At 30.7% G+C, this 21,623-nt stretch overlaps 1 protein-coding gene across 1 annotated transcript in view; it reads right to left on the bottom strand.

Annotated features, from left to right (window-relative positions):
• Positions 1-21,623, bottom strand: part of LOC118203557 (uncharacterized) — a 66,145-nt gene that overhangs the window by 33,676 nt on the left and 10,846 nt on the right. The window contains exons 4-8 of the mRNA XM_085819333.1: positions 20,455-20,523; positions 14,425-14,585; positions 11,959-12,060; positions 8,934-9,119; positions 4,054-4,155 (exon numbers count right to left, since the gene is read on the bottom strand). Coding sequence (XP_085675459.1) covers positions 4,054-4,155; positions 8,934-9,119; positions 11,959-12,060; positions 14,425-14,501 — 467 coding nt within the window. The 5' untranslated portion in view covers positions 14,502-14,585; positions 20,455-20,523. The remainder of the gene's footprint in view (positions 1-4,053; positions 4,156-8,933; positions 9,120-11,958; positions 12,061-14,424; positions 14,586-20,454; positions 20,524-21,623) is intronic.

Genomic DNA, 21,623 nt, shown 5'->3' with positions numbered 1-21,623 from the left:
TTCTTCATCAAGGGCTAGTTTGGAGGAGCAAACTTGAAGAGCACGGAAAACATAGGAATAAAATGAAGCTAACTTTTGTTTAGTCGGATGACATGATTTAAAGTGTGGTGGAAGGCAAACCGATGAAGGTTTACGGTAAACTGTAGTACTGAAGTTGGATGTGTTACGTGTGACCAGAATGTCGAGAAACGGAAGAGAATTGCAAGTCTCAAGTTCAAAAGTGAACTGAATAGCAGGATCAATAGAATTCATTGTTGAAAGAACTCTGTTTAAATCATCTTTATTACCTTCAAACAGGGTAAAAGTATCGTCTACGTAGCGGAACCATGCCGGGAAGTTTAAAGTTTCAAACAATTTTGATTCATAATAATGCATGTAGATATCAGCCAGGATGGGACTGAGGGGGCTTCCCATGGCTAATCCCTCAGTTTGCTTGTAATATTTATTTTGGAAAACAAAATGTGTTTGTTTCAAACAGAGTTGAGTGAGAGAAATTAGCTCATCAATTTCGATGCAAGAGAAATGAAATTCGCGAAGTCTGGTTTCTAGACATCTTAATGCACCCTCCACTGGGACATTGGTGAATAATGATTTTACATCAAAAGAAACCATGAGTAAATTACGAGGAGAAATGTTTTTAACCTTTTTTACAAACTCTATTGAATTTTTTATGGTGTAAATGTTATTGTCTAATAGAGTGGAAAATCTAGAAACTAAATATTTAGCTAATGGATACGAGGCAGTACCTAAATTTGATACAATAGGGCGGAAAGGAATACCACTTTTATGAATTTTGGGAAGAGCATATAATCTGGCACAATTCGCAACAGATGGGATAAGCGAATGTTTTAAGTTGCTTGAAATGATTTGCGAAGATTTGATCGCAGTTTTTATTTTGGATAAGTCCGATTTGGAAAACTGCGATCAAATCTTCGCAAATCATTTCAAGCAACTTAAAACATTCGCTTATCCCATCTGTTGCGAATTGTGCCAGATTATATGCTCTTCCCAAAATTCATAAAAGTGGTATTCCTTTCCGCCCTATTGTATCAAATTTAGGTACTGCCTCGTATCCATTAGCTAAATATTTAGTTTCTAGATTTTCCACTCTATTAGACAATAACATTTACACCATAAAAAATTCAATAGAGTTTGTAAAAAAGGTTAAAAACATTTCTCCTCGTAATTTACTCATGGTTTCTTTTGATGTAAAATTATTATTCACCAATGTCCCAGTAGAGGGTGCATTAAGATGTCTAGAAACCAGACTTCGCGAATTTCATTTCTCTTGCATCGAAATTGATGAGCTAATTTCTCTCACTCGACTCTGTTTGAAACAAACACATTTTGTTTTCCAAAATAAATATTACAAGCAAACTGAGGGATTAGCCATGGGAAGCCCCCTCAGTCCCATCCTGGCTGATATCTACATGCATTATTATGAATCAAAATTGTTTGAAACTTTAAACTTCCCGGCATGGTTCCGCTACGTAGACGATACTTTTACCCTGTTTGAAGGTAATAAAGATGATTTAAACAGAGTTCTTTCAACAATGAATTCTATTGATCCTGCTATTCAGTTCACTTTTGAACTTGAGACTTGCAATTCTCTTCCGTTTCTCGACATTCTGGTCACACGTAACACATCCAACTTCAGTACTACAGTTTACCGTAAACCTTCATCGGTTTGCCTTCCACCACACTTTAAATCATGTCATCCGACTAAACAAAAGTTAGCTTCATTTTATTCCTATGTTTTCCGTGCTCTTCAAGTTTGCTCCTCCAAACTAGCCCTTGATGAAGAACTAAATTATTTAAAAGCAATAGCTATTGACAGGGGCTTTTCACCCAACATTATTGATCAAGCAGTTAAAAAATTCTCATCTCAACACACTAAAAGCCACACTCTTATTTTAGGAGATTATAAAATTCTGTTGTCATTCCCTTCTTTCCATCAATTAGCTATAAAGTTGCACATATTTTGCAGAAATTTAACTTTCGGGTTGTTTACTCTCCCATCAATAAAATTCCAACTTCTATACTCAAGGACCCCATTCCGGATATGAATTCCTGGGGTATTTATAGGATTCCTTGCCAGTGTGGTTTAATTTACATTGGCCAAACTAAGAGAGCCTTAAAATTTCGCGTCAAAGAACATGAGGCATATGTTAGAAAAAAGGAAACACAGAAGTCTTCTGTTGCTCAACATTGTTGGTCCGAAAATCACACTTTCAATTTTTCTGCTGCCAAAATTATTCAAAAAACATCTTCCATTGGAGAACTGGATTTTCTAGAGGCATTTCACATTCATAAAAATCTTTCTGTTCTAGTTAACGATCCTAATTCCAATCCAAATTTGCCTTCGGCTTTTAGAGAAATTATGTTTTAGTTCTGGTTTCGCCAACAGATGGCGCCACTTGCTTATTCTTGTCCAGGCTTTCTTATCTTATCTAAACATTATTTCCTATCTTGTTCATTTGCGGTTTTGCAGCTGAAGATGATGGTTCGGTAAAACCATCGAAACTAGTCCTGTGAAAATTTTGTGAATTAACGCTGATTTTTGTTGTTTGACTTCTGAATCAGTATTTATTCGGCGTGTTATTGTGTCTTAAATTCAAGCTATTAACAGAGCAGATGAAAAAACACAAAGAGGGATACCTGTAATATTAGACAACCCAAAACACAATAAAGAATTCATGATGCATGCATTCACACAATCTTAATAAAAATAAGTTTTATTTTGGCTTCCCCACTCACTAACATAAGTCATCAGCATCTGAATCATATTAGAATTTTTGTTTCTGGCATAGGAACTCAGGCAAGAAAATTGACAACATCAGTTCTGTTTAATCTAGTTTAAGAAAGGTATTTTTCCATCTTTAAAATCTTAAAATAAAAAAAAAAAAAAAAAAAAAAAAGCACAGACTATCACAAAAATTACGTAAAATACATTATTTTGCATGATTGCAAAATTACATTCATTATTATATACATTATTTGCTACACATTATTTTTTTCTTTATTCACATGAATCTATCTTCTGAGACGCTTTAAGGTGCTGATATTTCAAAATAGCTTCTATATAAGCTATTAGATTCTTTTAAAGATTTCTCACTTGAGGAGATTGTCATTAAATCTTAAATATGGTTGGCAGTCAAAAAAGATTTTCATCTTTTAATGAAAAACTAAAAAATCATGCTTTGATCTATCATCTTGATATTAAACAATTTGACACCTGATAAATTTATTGAAAACAGATGGCATTTTCCAGCACTTATTTGAATTTTAGGCTATTTATAGCACACTTGACTAAATTTAAATAAAACCAGATAAGATCCTTATTTTCTGGAAGAGAAAAACTAACATTTGATTCCATATGATTATGACATGCAAAACATATTTTTCTGGAATAAATAAACAAACAAACAGAAAGAACTAGAGACAAATTTAATAAAGGGCTTGTATAAGCCCCTACAACTTACCACTAAGTACTGCGGGTGACATACTGGCAGGAGTAGCTTCAAACATGTAAATTAAACTTTTTGTCTATCATGGCTTTTTATTTTACCATAATTCACATGATATTAGATAGTCTTAGTTTTCTTTCATAAGTAATCTATAAAAACAATAAGCAACACTAGCCTAAAATCATGTTTTGGGGTGCAAATATTACACTGCAATATATTGTGAAATATTTTAGGAATCACAGAAAACTGGCAAAAATATGCTGTAAAGTAGACTGCAGAAATCAGTAAAATATCAGACATTTTCCATCTGAATCAGACAATGTTTAATTAATTATGTGGTTATTTAAGTTTCTGCTTTGTATCTCGTACATAATTTTTTAAAATGTAAATTTCAATCTTCAACAGAAAAATATTCATGAAAATTCAAAATTTGCACTGCAATCTAACTGTATTTTCCCTTTCTTTCCTGCAATAAAATTACTTACCTACTTATCATTGAACAATTTTAAATATCTAAATGAATTTAAACTTGCATAATATTTTATAAACATAGAATTGGAAAAAAAAAAGTAATAATATGCCTTACGTAGTTATCATTTCCAAGACATTTTCAACACTGCCAGCCATTTTTGTTTTCATTGAAAGATCTGCATAAGATTTAAAGCCTAGAACTTTAGCAAGTTCACTCCTAATAAGAAAATTATTTCACACAGACTTCAACAATTTTTGCATTGATTAAAACCTTGTAAATTAATATTTCATACATACATTAATTATATACTTATTCAACAACAAAAATAAAGAACATATTTTATTAGAAAACATTCAAAATCAAAATCATATACTATAAGAAAACCTGCCTTAAGTGCAGATTTGACAAAATATATTGGATGGTTCTCTTCTAACAGACAAAAATGAGTTTTGTATCATGCAAAAAAAAGGCTTCAGTATCTCATTAATATACTATGCTTTTGAAAATAATTTTAATATTTTTAACCATTAATTAAAATTTCATTATTTATAGGAATTACTCTCCTATCTTCAGTAACTTACAAAAAATTCTCATCTGATTATTTTAGAAGTCAAACAACAAAAATCAGCATTATATTTGCAAATTTTCCAGGACTAGTTTCAATGATTTAACTACTGATCCATTTGCGTCAGCTGCCAAAATGCAAATGGACTGTCCCATTTGCATTTTGGCAGCTGAAGAAGAGAGTTCAGTAGTGAAACCATCAAAAATAGTCCTGAAAAATTTACAAATATAATGCTGATTTTTGTTGTTTGACTGGAATGCCTTCCAAGTCTTAAGATGAGGGGTATAATATTGGTCAAATAATTTCCAGAAATATTATAAATGAACTTTTGCATAAAGATATTATCTCACAAACAAACTTTTACATTTTCCTATTAAAATTCTGTGAACATATTCACTTAAACATTTCTTCTTATTTATATTAAATTTGTTTAATTCCATTAATGTTTTGAAAGATATTTTTCCTCATTTTTCAGTGTTATCAAAATAGTGGCACCTACTTGAAAATACACTAGTTATCATAAATTAAGGAAAAATCACAAAAATGACGTTTACTGAAAAAGTTACATGCAGAATTTAATGAAACTTACCCACAATATACAACACATAGTAAGGTATCAAATAACATAAAAAGAAATTACCAGACAAATATGATAGTACAGAAATTAGCACATGTATAAAATGAACAAATCGAAGGTGTCAGTTTGCTATAGGAAAAGTACCTTCAATATGGAATACGATCGCCTCTAGAAGCAATACAGTACATGCTGCGATGCTTTCAATTACGCGGCCTATCAGTTCCATAGGAAATGAGAGCTACTGCTCTTTCAAAGCAGTTGCAAGCGCTACAAGGGTTTGAGGGGGCAGATTGAGAGCAGCTAGACGTCTCCTTAAAGCATCCCTAACGTGCTCAATAGGATTCAAGTCCAGGGATCAAGCTGGCCACTCCATGCGCATAATTGTTTCCTGTTGAAGATAATCATCTACGATGCAAGCCCTGTGTGGTCTTGTGTTGTCGTCCTGTAACAGGAAAGCATCACCTATTGCCCAGCATATGGGCGCACATAAACATCAAGGATGTCATCTCTATAAATCTGAGCATTCACAGTTTCCCTTGGAAAGACATGGAGGTCTGTGCGTCCACCCAAAGAGATGCCCCCCAAACACAGACACTGCCCCTTCCGTATGCATCTCTTTCACGGATGTTTGACGGATGATAACGGGTTCTACGTTCTCTCCATATCAAATAACACCTACTATCGCTTTCTAGACTAAACCTGGACTCATCCGTAAAGATAACCACCCTCCATTGATCAGGCATCCAGTGGACATGTTGTCGTGCCCACTGAAAACGGTCCCGCCAATGGCGTGACTTGAGAGGCACACAAATGGCTGGTTGCCTCGCATACATACACCTTAGTGAAGCCTTCTACGCACAGTTGACGTTGACATGAACCTTCCAGTGGCTGCAGCAAGGGAGGATCAAAGAAGAGTCGGAGTAGCGGTTCTATTCCTGCATGCACATAATGTCAAATATCGGTCATTGGTGCTCATTGTAGCAGTTGGCCGTCCTTGGCTGAACCTCCTAGATGCCAAATTTGTTGTTTGAAATTGCCTCCAAAGTCTATGAACCACAGAAGGACTCACGTTTAGCCATCTGGCCACTTCTGTTTGACTTTGTCCTGCCTCTTCTAGTCTCCCAATGGCTCTCCATCGTAGTTCTGCAGGCAAATGATGCCTGGAGGTCATTGTTACGAATTGGCTATCTCAGATTTCTGATGTCACTGTCACAGTTAACTATGTGGGCTTGCTCTCAAACATGGACTTTTATACTCCTCGCAGATGACGTATTCCGAAAGCAGTGCCACTAATTTGCATATCGCCGTTTTACTCAGCTACTCTTCTTTGGCAGCATATTCAAATTTTACCCGGTTTGGCTTATTTTTGAGGGAGTTATCGCTATTTTTGTGATTTTTCCTTAATTTATGATAACCAGTGTACACAATTTAAAAATAAATTGAAAAGTGTACATGAACTGCCGAAATTTTCATGATAATAATTCATAATAATTTCTCCACTCAAAAAAGTTATTATTATTTAAAATTTGACATATCTGGGTACCTTTGTTTTTTTACAATGCGAGAAACAGATACATTCATGCAGATTCTTCATTATTTTATTTCTTTAAATATATGCGAAAACGAAATTAATAGCCCTTCTGAGCTAATGCTCCTTTGGGCTAAAAACTTTTAGGCAAGCTCGCAAAAACTCTAATTGGAAGAGAAACACAAAAAAATTTAAATTAGGCAGGAAAGAAAAAAAAAAAAAAAAAAAAGACAGCAGCTTTACACTGGCAAAGATTCTTGAATAAAACCTTGTCAGTTTAAAGAGCATTTAAGCATAGGTCCCTCTTTTTGAGGAACAAAAAATTTTTTGCATAAAAATCATTTATAAAATTGGCCATTAATTTAATAATTTAAAGACTCAGAAAATCATATCAACACATTCACAAGCATGATTTACAACTAGAAAAAAAAATTCTAGTATTTTTTTACTAGTTACCATATATTTAAAATTTTACTACTTAACTTATAATTCTATGTTCTCCAATTTTTTTTAATTACACTTAAAATTCTAATTTGCTATTACAGATACTCAATTTTTAATAACACTGAAAGCTATTGTCATACCCATATTTCTTATAAATACTATATTTCTATTTATTTGCTTTCAAGTCTTGAATCTGTATACATACCTTGTTTTTACTATAACAACTTTGCAGTATCAATTATTTTAATTTAAACTTCTTTAATCAGACAGATACTGTCTACATATAATTAAAATATTGATATTTGCATATTAATGCTATTTCTCCCGCCTTTTTAGCGTGCCTTCGTGGTGTAGTGGTTCTGCATGCTGGGCTGGTATTCGAGAGGTCTGCAGTTCAATTTCCAGAGAAGGCGGTTGCTAATTTTTCATCTTGCCTGCATCCAAAAATACCTCATGTCTCTAGTGGCACCTGAACTAAAAGGGTGTTGGATGATGATTCTCCTTACTCAGGATTTGGCGTGGGTCCCCTAAGAATCCCAGGTATATATAAATAAGGCATTTAAAATAAATATATAAGGCATTTCTCCTGCCTTCTTAACGTGCCTTCGTGATGTAGTGGTTTTACACGCTGCGCTGGTATTCCAGAGGTCTGCAGTTTGATTTCCGGCGAAGGCGTTGCTAATTTTTCATCTTGCCTGCTTCCAAAAATACCTAATGTCTCTACAATGTAACTACTTTGGCCTATTTTGGTGACTTTTTTCAGCTGAAAAGTTACTTATCCAGTGTTCGCATCTTTTTTTAAAAAACAATTTCCACTCTATAGGCAAATATTCTCAGTGTATCAAAAGAAAACATATTTTAGCCATTCAAAATAAAAATTTTAATGATTAATTAAAAATTATGTGATGCATTAAAAAATAAAGTAATTTTTTACAAAATCCTTCTGAAATTTGTTTTGGCATTGTTCTTTTTTCCATGTATAACACAATCTTTTATTGCTTCAAAACATATCAGAGAATTGCATAAACTTGGCACGATGCACAGTCTCAGCATTGCATATCGGATAACTAAACACTTCTCATCAGTGCTCTTTACTATAAAATACTGCATCAACCCAGAAATTTTATCTCAGTTTCTTCCACCGCTGACAAATTACATAAGCACATGTTTTAAAATAGAGTTCACGGAAAACAATGCCAAAATTTGTTTATAAAAACCATTGGAACTCGAATACAACAAACAACAAAAAAAAAAAAAAAAAAAAAAAAAAAAAAAAAAAAAAAAAAAAAAATTGCAATCAAAAATGGCAACATTGCATGACTGAAGGAATGTTATGAACATAGCTGCCTGAAAAATGGTTATGCCCATAGTTTCCAGCATTTGAAACATTCTGAAAACCAAACATTCCATTTGGCGACTCAAATACTAAAGTCTACTAATGACATATAAGTAGCAGAACATTTAATAACATAAAACTAATAACAAATTAGCTAATTGGGAGAAAAGAATTGCACTGATGAGTGAAAAACATTACCGCATTTAATTCAAATTTCCAAAACAAAATCTTGATACACTTTTATATGAGAATCTGATGCTTGTACATAGACCAATTAATAAACTTACTTTTATATATAAAAAATTAATAATTAAACTAATATTTATAACATACTAATATACATGTTATACTAATACATATGATAAATCAATAAGCTGATTGTCCTGAGAAAATGAGGAAACACCATTAATTTATATTTACCAGAACCAATGAAATAAAAAAAAAAAAAAAAAAAAAAAAAGTATTTTGAATACATCATACAGCTAATAATAATTGTAAATTTAATTTTAAATGATGAAAATAAAATTTTTAAAAAGCGGTATACCTTTGATATCTTAGTTCTTCAATTTCTATACTGTTATTTAAACTTTGACCAGATGTTGATGAAGCTCTAACATTATATGCATACCAGGCATTCCATCTTAATAATCTAACATTACAATATTCTAAAAAATATTGATAAATATGAGGTTCTAGAATCAAACGCCATGGACCATTTGAAATTCTAGCCCTGTAATTAGAAGAAAACTAATAATTAAGTTTTAATGATAATACACAAAAAAATAATAATTAACAAGTTATAATTTTTCTTTTTCTTTTCTTTTTTTTTTTTTTTTTTTTGTTTCTTAAGCATTTGCAGCATCTGTTCTTTCACACACCATAATTTTTAATTATCACAATACACACTTAAATAATGGGAAAAGTGATTAAAGGATTAACTATAAAATGAAAAACTTAACACCACAATTCCATACTTAAATGTATCAAAAGCTGAAATCTTACTGAAAGAAAGTTCTCAATAAAACATCAAAAATTTGAAATTTTCTTATCACCAGTTTTACAAAATCGTAGGCATCATTTATGATGCTTTTCATAAATTTCACAAGTATATATATCTAAAGGGAAAAATTTATCACTACATTTTAAAATTTGGTTTTCATAAGTATCATAAAACCACATATTATTTTTTCACGTCAAGAAAGTATGAAACATACAGGTGTAATTCTGTACATGAAAAAATTTAAAGAAAGAAACAAACAAGGACAGAAAATTTTATCTACAGGCAACTTCTGGATTTATGAATCTATGAATCACACACAGATATAAAATATAATAAATAATTTGGATCTTTTCAAATAAAGGAATTTTCACAAGAATTCATCATTTGAAAGCAACAACAAAAGAAAGATGGTTGCAACAACCTTGTTTTATCTAAGGCCCGCAGCACCTGTTAGCTAGAGGATGAGAAAGAAATTACATCTGACTAATGTGTGAAAATTTTTCTTCTACAGATATTTCAAATCTGATAAAAAGCAGTAAAACATGACCATTAAAAATAAAAAAAAATTAGAGTGTTTTTGGATTATGATAACATTTCAGACATACAGCTTAAAAAAATGCATATGAGAGAGAGTTCCATCATCTCCACATTCATTTAATTTTGGAAACTGCACAGCCCTTATCCAAAGACACTGTACACACAGACGATGATCCATACTTTTCAAAACTCATTTGTAATGTTTGGAAGTAACAAGTGCATATATTTATTTATATATATATATATATAGAGAGAGAGAGAGAGAGAGAGATGCCTTGTAAATTTTTTATGGAATAAAAAAATAATAAATATAACATTTTTGTATATAAGAAATTTGGTACTTAAGTATTACTTCACAGACTATGAAGTTGACACCAAGCAGTGCACTTTAGTAGTATCAGTTAGGGGTAAGCATGAGATAACAGCAATACACTTTTGTTTGATGTAACCTGGCCGATTCTCGATAAGCCACCTTTTGTTTTTATGAACAAGAACATTTTGATCTCCATATTTTTTCCTAGCATTTTGATGGAAATGATTAAAATTTGTGACCTGCCTTTAACAGAACAGCAAGCAGTGGATTTTTTTCAAAGGTATGAGATACCACAATAAAAAAAGTGTATATAACACGATATAATCATATAGTAACATGATATATACATGATATAATCAGCTGCATATGGTCAACAAAAAAGTAACAGATTGGAACAATTACCTGCGGAAAGTTTGAACTCATAGCATTCTATACAGAGCTTGTTGCAAAATCAGAGGCTAATAAAATAGTAGAAAATGATGAAAGCCTTTTTACGAAGATAAAAAAGGAAGCAGGTTGAACATTGATTGTTTATTAAATTAAGAAACACCAGTTCCTTCAGAATTCCACAGGAAGAGCTTTGGTGGTATGTTCACCAACTTTATAGAGGCTGTTCACACATTTTTTAGACGATGTATGTTGTATTCACAAAACTAAATTACATAAAATTCTTGTGTCTTAAATGTTCTGTTTGACATCCCTTATTCTGAACTATATTTTGACACCGCAATTTCCAGGATAATAATGCCTTTTGAAGTGGCAGAAGAGGTATTCTATCCCATTTCTCCCAAACAGCTTTCTATAGTCCTGTTAGGGTTTTGGGACAACGTTTGGATAATGCAGTTTTTAAAAGTCCAAACGCACAAAAATCCATAGGTGACACATCGGGAGATTTAGTAAGGATATCAGTGAAGGGTATGGCCTTGATACCAATTTTTTGTTCCATTTCTTTTAGGAAACTTACAGTGGATTTTGATGTGTGACTGCTAGCTTTGTCCTGATGGAGTCTCACAGATTGATGGCACTGTGGGTAAAGTGATGGTATTTCATTCAGAAAAATTGGTGATAAAATACGTTCCTGATAGTATTTGGAGTTAATCTTGACATTTTTTTGCACTCTCTTTATTAACATTTTTTTGCACTCTCTTTTAACATTAAACATCGTACCTTTGCAACAGTCGAAGATGTCCGTTTTTTCCTTAGATACTCGTTTGGAATTTTTGTCCCACTTGAGGCTCCAATTTGACATTTTTTCCCTTTCTTGTTGATGATATTACCTATAGACACTTTAGATATCACAAAACCATGACTCTCACATCGTTTTGGATAACGGAGTATGCATATTTCTCTTTGGAAAGAGCGTAAATGTAGCCTTCGAACCACTGCTTTGTTAAATTCTCCATTTTGAATAAAAACAAGACTTTCAAGCCACAGACGATAATATTGACTTTTAAAAACATAGTACAATTGCAATTACTTCTTTTGCAGCAAACGATTTTTTATTACCGCTTACCAAAATCGTCTAAAAAATGTGCGAACAGCCTCTGTATTGGTTCAATGACAGCCAACTTCACAGTTGATGGGATTATGTGTAAGTACCAGAAATTTTAATAATATCAAAAGGGAATTTATAAGCAAAACTACAGTAACTTCAAGACTTTATTTAAAAAACAATTTTATATCCCCACATAGAAATTAATTAATGAAAGTACAACTTACGAGTCTACAGCAAACAACTTTAAAATCTCTCTTGGGAAATGTTTTACGTGGTCAAATTCTAAATCATGATAAAATGAAGATGTTGAATTCTTTAACTTCATCCTGGAAAAGAGGATAAAAAGATGAATAAAATCTTAAGAAAACTATCCAATAAATCATAATAATAGCAAAAAAATTAAGATTAAATACACTTCAAAAATATTTAACAAACTTCCCAAATGATAATGATGAATTTAATAAGTTAAAATTTACCATTCATCAAACATATTTATATTTATGAACAAACAAAAAAATTGTAAAATTTATATATTTATTTTCCTAGAATAATTAAGAATCTAAGAACTTAGCACATGTATATGAGCTCAGTCCCTTTATACAGGGGCCACATATTAATCATTTTGCCCAAGAATTAAATGCCGATTTTCCAATGTAATACGTTATATGTATGAATATGATATATGTCCAATGCAATATATCATAGAAAGGTTTCAAAAAACATTAAATTGTAATTTTTTAACATATTTTAACGTAACATATTAAAATTATTTTACTTTTGAGACTCACTTTGTACATCTGATTTAAATAGGAGTAGGAAAAATTATTCTGCAAACAAAGATTTCTAAAGAAATTTTGCTCAAAATAAAAATTAACACTGATTTAAGTATTTAATACAATATTAATTAATCATGAAAATACAATTTTTGGCATTAAATTTTCTGAAATAGGGAAAATAGCATTCGTTAAATGTGCTACTTGAAAAATTGCTTTGAGTTCTTTGCTAAATCCAGTTACCTTAATGTAAGTGATTTCCAAAGTATGGATCAGACTGTACTTTTAGGAAGTCAAAGTTTTGAAACATTTTGTGTGTGTGTGTGTGTATTGTATAATTATACAGGATGAATCTCAAAAAGTGGGCAAAACTTTATATAACGCAGCTCTACAAGCAATATTCCTCATAGAATGTATGGTTGTAATACAAGCAGAAATTGAAAGGTAGTTTTTCACTGTCACACTTAAAGAATTAACACAAAAATGAAAACATTTTATTAACAGGAATGTAAATTATGCACATATTAAAACATTTTATTAACAGGAATGTAACTGATATACATGCTCAAAGAAATTGCTCAAAAGACTGCTGTAGTGTAAGCTTCACATCTGCATGATACGGTGTGATGCACATTTGTGCAAACACCAAGAATTTCCCGACTACCGTTGGCAACAATGGCAAACCTTACAACTAAATTCCTATTCATTTCAATGGGGCGTTCATAGATCAGGCTTTCCATATGGCCTCACAGGAAAAAATCCAAAAATGAGTTATTCAGTAACATTGGTGGCAAAGCTACGAGACCACCTTAAAAACCAAGCACAGCCATCGTACCGGCAATCCACAGTAGAAAATGGCATTGGGTGTGAGGTTTGAGCCTTTTTATACCATTTATAATGCCACCTAGCAGCTCACTGTTTGCATTCCACCCAGACTTTCTATGACAAATACTGCTTGTACATCTGCATTCCATCACCCCATAAAGTTCTGGCCACTTTTTCAGATTCACCCCATATATCATAATCTCTGATTAATTTATAATTATCATAATCTCTGATTAATTATTAATTGTTTATATTTTCAAAGATTATCTGCTATTACAATGTTAAGTCTCAGATTCTCTAACGATATGAATACATAAATGCGTGAAGCTTGCTATGCTATGAAGTATGAATTGCATGGGAATGAGAGAATGTGAGAATTAAAAGTAGAGAATCAATCCAACTTTAAAGTTCTGTATGCATTTTGAGACTTGACAATAAGATTAAATGAAATAAATAATAAATAAAGAATAAACAAAGAGGAATCCATTATTTATTTTACAACCTAACTCTAACTTTGCACATTGTAGAGCAGTTAATAAAACAATCCAATTCATAAAATTAATCAAAAACTTCAATGTTTCATGCAAAAGCATTGCTACACATTTTTAAATACTATTGCACATATAATACACATATACTTTAAGTTAAATGTAAACTTGGCAGCAGAAAACTTGCTTTTCTTTAAATAAAGCATAATAATTAATTGAAATACAATGAGTGCTAAACAACCAACACTCACTATCTTTCATAGATAGGGGTAAAATTTGTCCATGCTTTCACGCTGTGGAAGACAAGGAGGGAAAAGAAATCCCTTTTAACCTTGATCAGCTGATTGCATCTATGGCACCTAAATTCACTTCTAAGATTTTCTTTCAGGAACCTCTTTTCCCCCTTTTTAGACTACGCAAGTAACTCATGATAAATCACAACTATTTGCAAGAAGGTCTCTAGTGTAAAAAGTTCCCAAAACAACAGCTTTTATAAATAATTATCTTCACATATATAATTTACTCTACAGTTATTTTAACATTTTGCTAAATATTTTTTTCTTTTAATTTATGAAGCATTTATGTGTATGATCACTGCCATTACTTATAATTTATTCTGTGTTGGTCAAGTTTCTTCATGACACTTTGGAAATGCTTGTAAGCATTGTCTGTCAAATCCATGCCAGAAAGGTGAGATTCCAGTAGATGTTTATCAGTTATTCTTCGCACTGGTTCTGTTAATTGTTTTTCATTTTCTTTCAGTTCCTATAAATATTACATGCATATAATATTTAAAATCATTAGAAAATAATACATATACAGCTGAATGCATAAATAAATTAAATAAAAGTTAAAACTAAACTTAGTGGCGCAACAGCCCTAGTGGGCCAAGGCAAGCAGTGTTCTGAAATCTGCTTTCTTGACTGTGGGTACTAGGGTGCGTAAGCATATGCCCTGAACATGTGGTCAGCTTGTTGCAGAACCCTCAATGTTTAGTCCCCAAGAGAACTTGGTACTCATTTTATCGATCGAAGGAATGGAAATCAAGGGATGGAAGGCCGAGTCAACCTTGCCCAGCCTGGGGATTGAACCCCAGAATTGTGGTGTACAAATTAAAAAAAAAAAATAAATAAATAAAAATAAAAATAAATAGAGATCATTTTCAACCAGCTACAAACTTCAAGAAAAATACCAGATTTCAAATCAAAAAGGACAAATAGGGTTGCCAGTCTGGCTCATTGGTGAAACAGATTCAAGTATTTCTGCGCAATATGATGGCAAAGAAGAAAACTTCTAAATGGTGATTTTAATTTTTTTTTAAAGAGAAAAGGGAGAGAAAAAATAAGTTAGTTTAACGTCATGGGCTTATATGATGACTAAAAACAAAGTAAGCCCTTCGTTAATAAAAGTAAAGTAAAGAAAAATTGTAGTAAAAAAAATAAAATTATACATACAAAATGAAATATTATAAAACTTGCAAAATAACCTTCTTTATCCTTCTCTATTTGAGCTTTCAGATAAAAAATACATAATTAAAAAAAAATTTATAGTATGTTGACTGACTATTCCAACTTCTTTTAAAAGATTGTTAATGAAGTTAATTTAAAAATTTTAGTAAGTAACAACAATTTTATTTTAATTCCGATTTCAGTTACAAGTGTCTAAGTAAAACTTCAATTGCTTTATTGGACTTCAAATTTTTACTTTGAAAATTTTACTTTTGAAAAGTACTGAAAAAACTGCCATGGGGAAGATTTCAAACATTTTCAGTTGAACTGTTATAATTAAATACTTTAGAATGGTTCATCAGCTAATTATGTATAATGAAACACAGTGGTTGTCAATTGGAAGGGGGATGCAATTGAGTCTGATCAATCTTCTTCTTGATAATGTTATACCAGAGTTGATTGAATACCTTTTTTTTTTTTTTTTTTTGGTTCAGTCTGTTTTTAATATTTTTATGGTTTTGGTAATTTTTTTTTTTTTTTTTTAGATTTTAGTATTTCACATTTCTTTAATTCTTATTTTACATATTTATAGGGTATTTTGAAATTTAGTGGTATTGAATTTCTCTTTTTTGGGGGCCTTTGTGAAACTGGTTCTAAGTTTCTTACTTCTAAGTCAATACTGATTAATTTTCAGCAGCATATTGCGCAGAAATACTTGAAATAATTTTGTTTTTAAATAAAAAAAATTTGTGATATTTTTTGGTGTATGTATGTATATATATATATACACATACACTATTATATATATATAGACGAAACATCTTCGTATTTACGTATTTTCATCAATCATTGTTCATTGAACAGGAGTTGGTTTGTTCCCCTTGAAAAGTCAACTAATTTCCGATCAATGACAATGATTACATGTTTTTAATTTTTCTTTTTACAATTGAAATTTTATTCTTTATGATGATTTAACTCCAGTCCCCATTGAAACACTAATTAACATTTTGCTTTCAAATTACTTCAAAACATCTTTCAAAATATAACTTACCAGTATGGATTCACTCTTTTAAAATAATTCTACTTTAATTAAACTTAGGAGATAATATAATCAATTAATCAATATTGTTTAGGAAATAAATTATATATATATATATGTTGTATGATCTTAAATTCACTTAGTGTGAAATCGAGTTATTCTACTACTTGCACAATTGCTGCAAAGTATGTTAATAATAATTTATTTACTAAAGAAATATTGATTATATTATCTCCTAAGATTAATTTTAGTAGAATTATCTTAAAAGAGTGAATCCATAGTTAGTAAGTTCAATTTCTAAAATTGTTTTAAAATAACTTGAATGTAAATTGTTAAAAATGTTTACGGGGACTTAAATTAAATCAAGAATAACAAAATTTCAATTGTAAAAAGAAATAAATTAAAAGCAAGTAATTAAATTAAATGCAAGTAATCATTGCCATTGATCGGAAATTAGTAGACTTTTCAAAGGGAACAAACCAACTCCCTTTCAATGAACAATAATTAAGAAATAAATATGAAGGTGTTTCGTCCTTTACTCGAGTAATAAGGCGATGCCAAACCAGCAATTCAAGCTATGCCAAGTATTTCCGTGAATAGAAGGGATCAAGAACATATGCAGAGAAACAAAGAATTCATTCCAATTAAGCATTTTAGCTAATTCAATTTTGAGTGAAAAGCAGTTTCTGCTGTAAAATTGATATTGCTCGAGTAATTGTCCCCCGATACCCTCGTGTTTATGTTCATTGAACGGGAGTTGGTTTGTTCCCCTTGAAAAGTCAACTAATTTTCGATTAATGACAATGATTACTTGCATTTAATTTATTTTTTTCCACAATTGAAATTTTGTTATTCATGATTTAATTCAAGTCCCTGTTAAACATTTTTAACAATTTACATTCAAGTTACTTTAAAACAATTTTAGAAATTGAACTTACTAACTATGGATTCACTCTTTTAAGATAATTCTACTAAAATTAATCTTAGGAGATAATATTATCAATATTTCTTTAGTAAATAAATTATTATATATATATATACATATATATTCATATACAAAAAGAAAGAAATGTAGAATCAAATCCACAGACATGAAAGAAATTAAATTAATAACAATAAATCTGATATATTTCTATAACTGATTAATTTTCAGCAGCATTTGCACGGAAATGGTATTGGGATAATTTGTTTTGAACCTCAAAATTTGCAATACTGTTATACAGTCAAAAGTCGTTAATCCAGACTCATCGGGACTTCAGCGATTCCGGATTACAGATCATCAGTTTAAACCTGGTAAGATGACATGCAGAAATTATAAAATTAAAAATATGAAACCATAATTTATGAAATAAAGAACAATTATGATCTAAAGGGTATAAAATTTACAAAAAACACAAGCTTAATATTTATTTGTTTACTTTATTAAACATTTCTTTCAATGTAATAAGTTGCTTCATTTTTTATGAGATAATACATTCTCTTTAATTCTATTTAACAGACATAATTTCTTGTTCAGTTACAAAGTTCTGCTGTTCAAGTTTTATAATTGCTGTGTCGAGAATACCGACTAATTTGTCAATCAAAATTTTTTCGTTTTCAATAACCTCTGTCACTTTCTTCGCTATCGAAAGCGAATTATAATGACAAGGAATTTGGTTTAAATCATATCAAAGACGGAGTACATCGAGATGAAATACTACATTTAGTAAGGAATTATAAGCCAAATAAAATAAAAACATCTGCCCGGAAGATAAGGATAGTGCTGACAGATCAATTTCCAATTCATTGCGCGCCGCAACGTTAAAGATAAACAAACGTTAAAGTTTAGATAAACAAAGGATATGCCTTTATCCATTTTTTGCAGCAATTCCACTTTTTGTTTAATGGACTTCGAAACATACTTTCGCTTTGTAGATCCTTTACATATTAGTAAATATATATCAGAAATTCTATTTGACATAATCAAAAGTTCAAGCTTACTTTTATAAAATTGCTCTAAAAGTCTGCAAAAAATAATAAGCCGAATCCAATTCGAAGATTAAAGAACAACGCAATCTGCAACATTAACTGAATTAGATAATTTTAGCTTAGCTTATACCGTCCGTTATACATTAAACGCGCATTCGTAAATGTATTTTGCGCACGCGCACACGCATATTCGCAGCCGTAAAGGTATTGCGTGAATGCGTCAACGCGACGCATGCGCAGAAAGTTTGTAGCTTTGAGATCTGGATTATAGATCATTCCAGATTATGGGTGTCCGATATAATGACTTTCGACTGCATATATATATGTGTGTGTGCGTGAGATAATTTCACACAATCGTGTGGTTGAGTTGTAGGACGAGAGGAAGAAGTTGATATGAAACTAAGATCAGCTAATTATGATTTTTATTCCCAGATTTCCAGGCACACTTGAATAATTCCTCATGGACAACATACTCTTTAATCATACATTTACAATAATTTCTTATTGGTTTTCTAAAAAGAATGACGCAGGCATTTTAAAGAAGTGAAGCGAGGAGATATTAGAAATGTAGAAACTAGCAGAAGAATGATGCAGGATTAAGACATAGTTAGCTTACCAGAGGTATTTATACCAGATTAGATGCAATTCTAGAAACAAGCTAAGATTAGTTAATATTAGTTTTAGTTGCCCTTTTCCAGTAGCGTTACATAAAGTAGAAAAATCTCAAATTTGGGAGAACAGATGAATTTAGGAAGAGAGCACCAAATCTAGAATAATTAATTCTGAGGTCGCCAATTATTTTTTAAAGCAGCTATCATATTTTATTATATCTTACATATACATATTTGTAATATGATGAAAAGAAATGTAGAGAAGTACTAACGTAGGAACACTGAGATGCAGAAAAGATGAAATGGTTTTTTGGCATAGAATGTAGATTCATACTGAAGAGGAAGAATTTTGATTGTGTAGAATGCTAATCCATGATAAATAGGAAATTTGACAGTCAAGGCAGACTTAATTCCATTTTCATTTAAATTCACATTCATGGCCACAGTTCACTTGCCATTCTAATTGTGCCTATTTCCAGAATATTTACATTTTTTAATACTACTGCAATAGGAAGAGAGCAGAGCGAAATGACATCCAAGCAGCAACACATATGCAAGCAAAGTGTGCATTAATCCAATATGGAAGATCACCAAGAGGAAAGTTTTGGTTTAGGTTCCGAATCAACTATGTCATTAAGCATTATGCAAGCTCTGGCACAGATTCATCTAGAAATGACGCAGTCCAGAAATTTGATTATTATTTTTAAAATAGAGAGACGAAATATCCAGATTAAAAATGAGGAATTAAAAGCTTACTGCTAAATTGAATTATAAAGTTGATTTACATAATTTTTATCATACATATTCTTGGATACACAAATACTTCCTCTTCAGTGTGGGTCTACATTCTATGCTAAACAACATTTCTATGTTTCTGCATCTCAGTGTTCCTACATCAGTACTTCTCTAAATTTGTTTTTAGCATATATATATATATATGTATGTATAATGTTTAATGTGCATACTGCCGAAGCTTTGCACAATACTGAATTGGTGCAGTTCTCTGATGTTAAGTGAAAATAGATTACTGTGTACATGGAAACAACAGCAATGTATAATATAATTCTCATTTCCCAATTCAAATTTGTATTTTAAACCATTTTTTAATTTTTTTCTTTTAATATGCTGATAATGTTTGTTGATAAATATTTATGTGGTGGCAAATGCAGGATGAGGAAAAAAGGTACTCTGTTCTTCTCATGTACACAATAATCCATTTTTACCAGAAGTTTGGCATTATGCACAAATCTGGCATTGAATGCATTAAACATTATATATTATATTACATGCTTGCGAGTTTTTTTAAGGTTGTCACAGTGTTTTCTAATTTTTGACAAGTTAATTTTAAATGCAGCCAAGTTTCGTCAAGGTACTTGCTGTGGCCATTTTAACAACAAGGAAGTACCTTAATTTTTATGTTAGATTTAAGAAATTATATGTTTTTACAAGAAAGAGCACAGCATAAGTACTTTTTCTATAACAAGCATAAAAACAAAACATTTTGTCTATAAATAACAAAACAGAACACAACTGAAAATTATAATACAAATGTCACAGACGACCCATACCTTGAAAGCTCCATAAATTGAAGCACTTAAGTACTTTTCTCGTTTTGCTTTCAGAAGCCTTGGATGGAGCTAAAAAGTAATGAATAAACCATACCTAAATTATGCATCTAATTAAAATGTTTCATTAGAGATAATGTTACTTAGTCAATTAACTAATAATAAAATTTTAAAAAAATCAAGGAATTTTGCTAATAAAATCTTAAGATATATTAATAATGTATTATCTACATTTGAAACTTTTAAATATTAAAATATAGATGAAGAAAGAATTATTAAATTGAAGATAAATATATGGAAAATGAAAAAAGAAACGGGAAATAATAATAAATGATTGAATTTGCACATCATTCATTCTTATTATCAATTATATGTAAAAGTGTTATAAAAAAACAAACCATTTTCTGTTAGAGTACAATTTCTCCAGTGGAGACTTTTTTTTTGCAAAGCATTCAAGATATACTTTGAATATGGTACGTAATAATTATTTCATTCAAAAATAATTTATTTTATGCTATTAAAAATATCAATTAAAAAACAAAGATATTTACAGTTAACCCTCAATTTTATGAAGCTGAAAAAGATATCAGATGTTATTAAATTAAGAATATGTTTTAATTCAAGTTTAAACATATGCATGGCAAAATGTTAAAATATTTATTTTATTTACCAATTATCTATCTCTTTTTTTTTTTTTTTTATTTAACTCTCCAGCCAGCCACATCAAGAGTATTTTTTCAAACGCTTAGGGTAAATATATGAAAACCTTGAAGTATGTCCAAACACTTGAGGCAATACAGTAGAATAAAAAGAATCCACATATAAAGTAAGAGCATTTTAGAATTATAATTTAATTTTTTTTTTTTTTTTTTTTTTTTTTTTTTTTGTAACATTTTTGGAAACTTTGACATCTTAGAGCTAAACCCTTCTACAGTTGGAGGGTTCAAAGATAAAAATCTTAATTTTAGAAGAATACTTAATATAGCTATGGTTCATTTTATATTTTAAAGTGGTAGTAGAGTACAAAGTCTGAAATCCGAACTCGTCGGGACTTCGGCGATTCCGGATTAGGGGTTTTTCTGGATTATAGATCATCAATTTAAATCTGGTAAGATGGCATGCAGAAATTATGCAATTAAAAATATGAAACTGTAATTTATGAAATAAAGAAC

This window comes from Stegodyphus dumicola, chromosome 6 (genome assembly GCF_044657685.1).
Source record: "Stegodyphus dumicola isolate Sdum_Otavi_A_Nest chromosome 6, ASM4465768v1".
NCBI lineage: Eukaryota > Metazoa > Arthropoda > Arachnida > Araneae > Eresidae > Stegodyphus > Stegodyphus dumicola.
The sequence above is the reverse complement of the archived record's forward strand: the minus strand, read 5'-3'. Positions and strand labels throughout refer to the sequence as shown.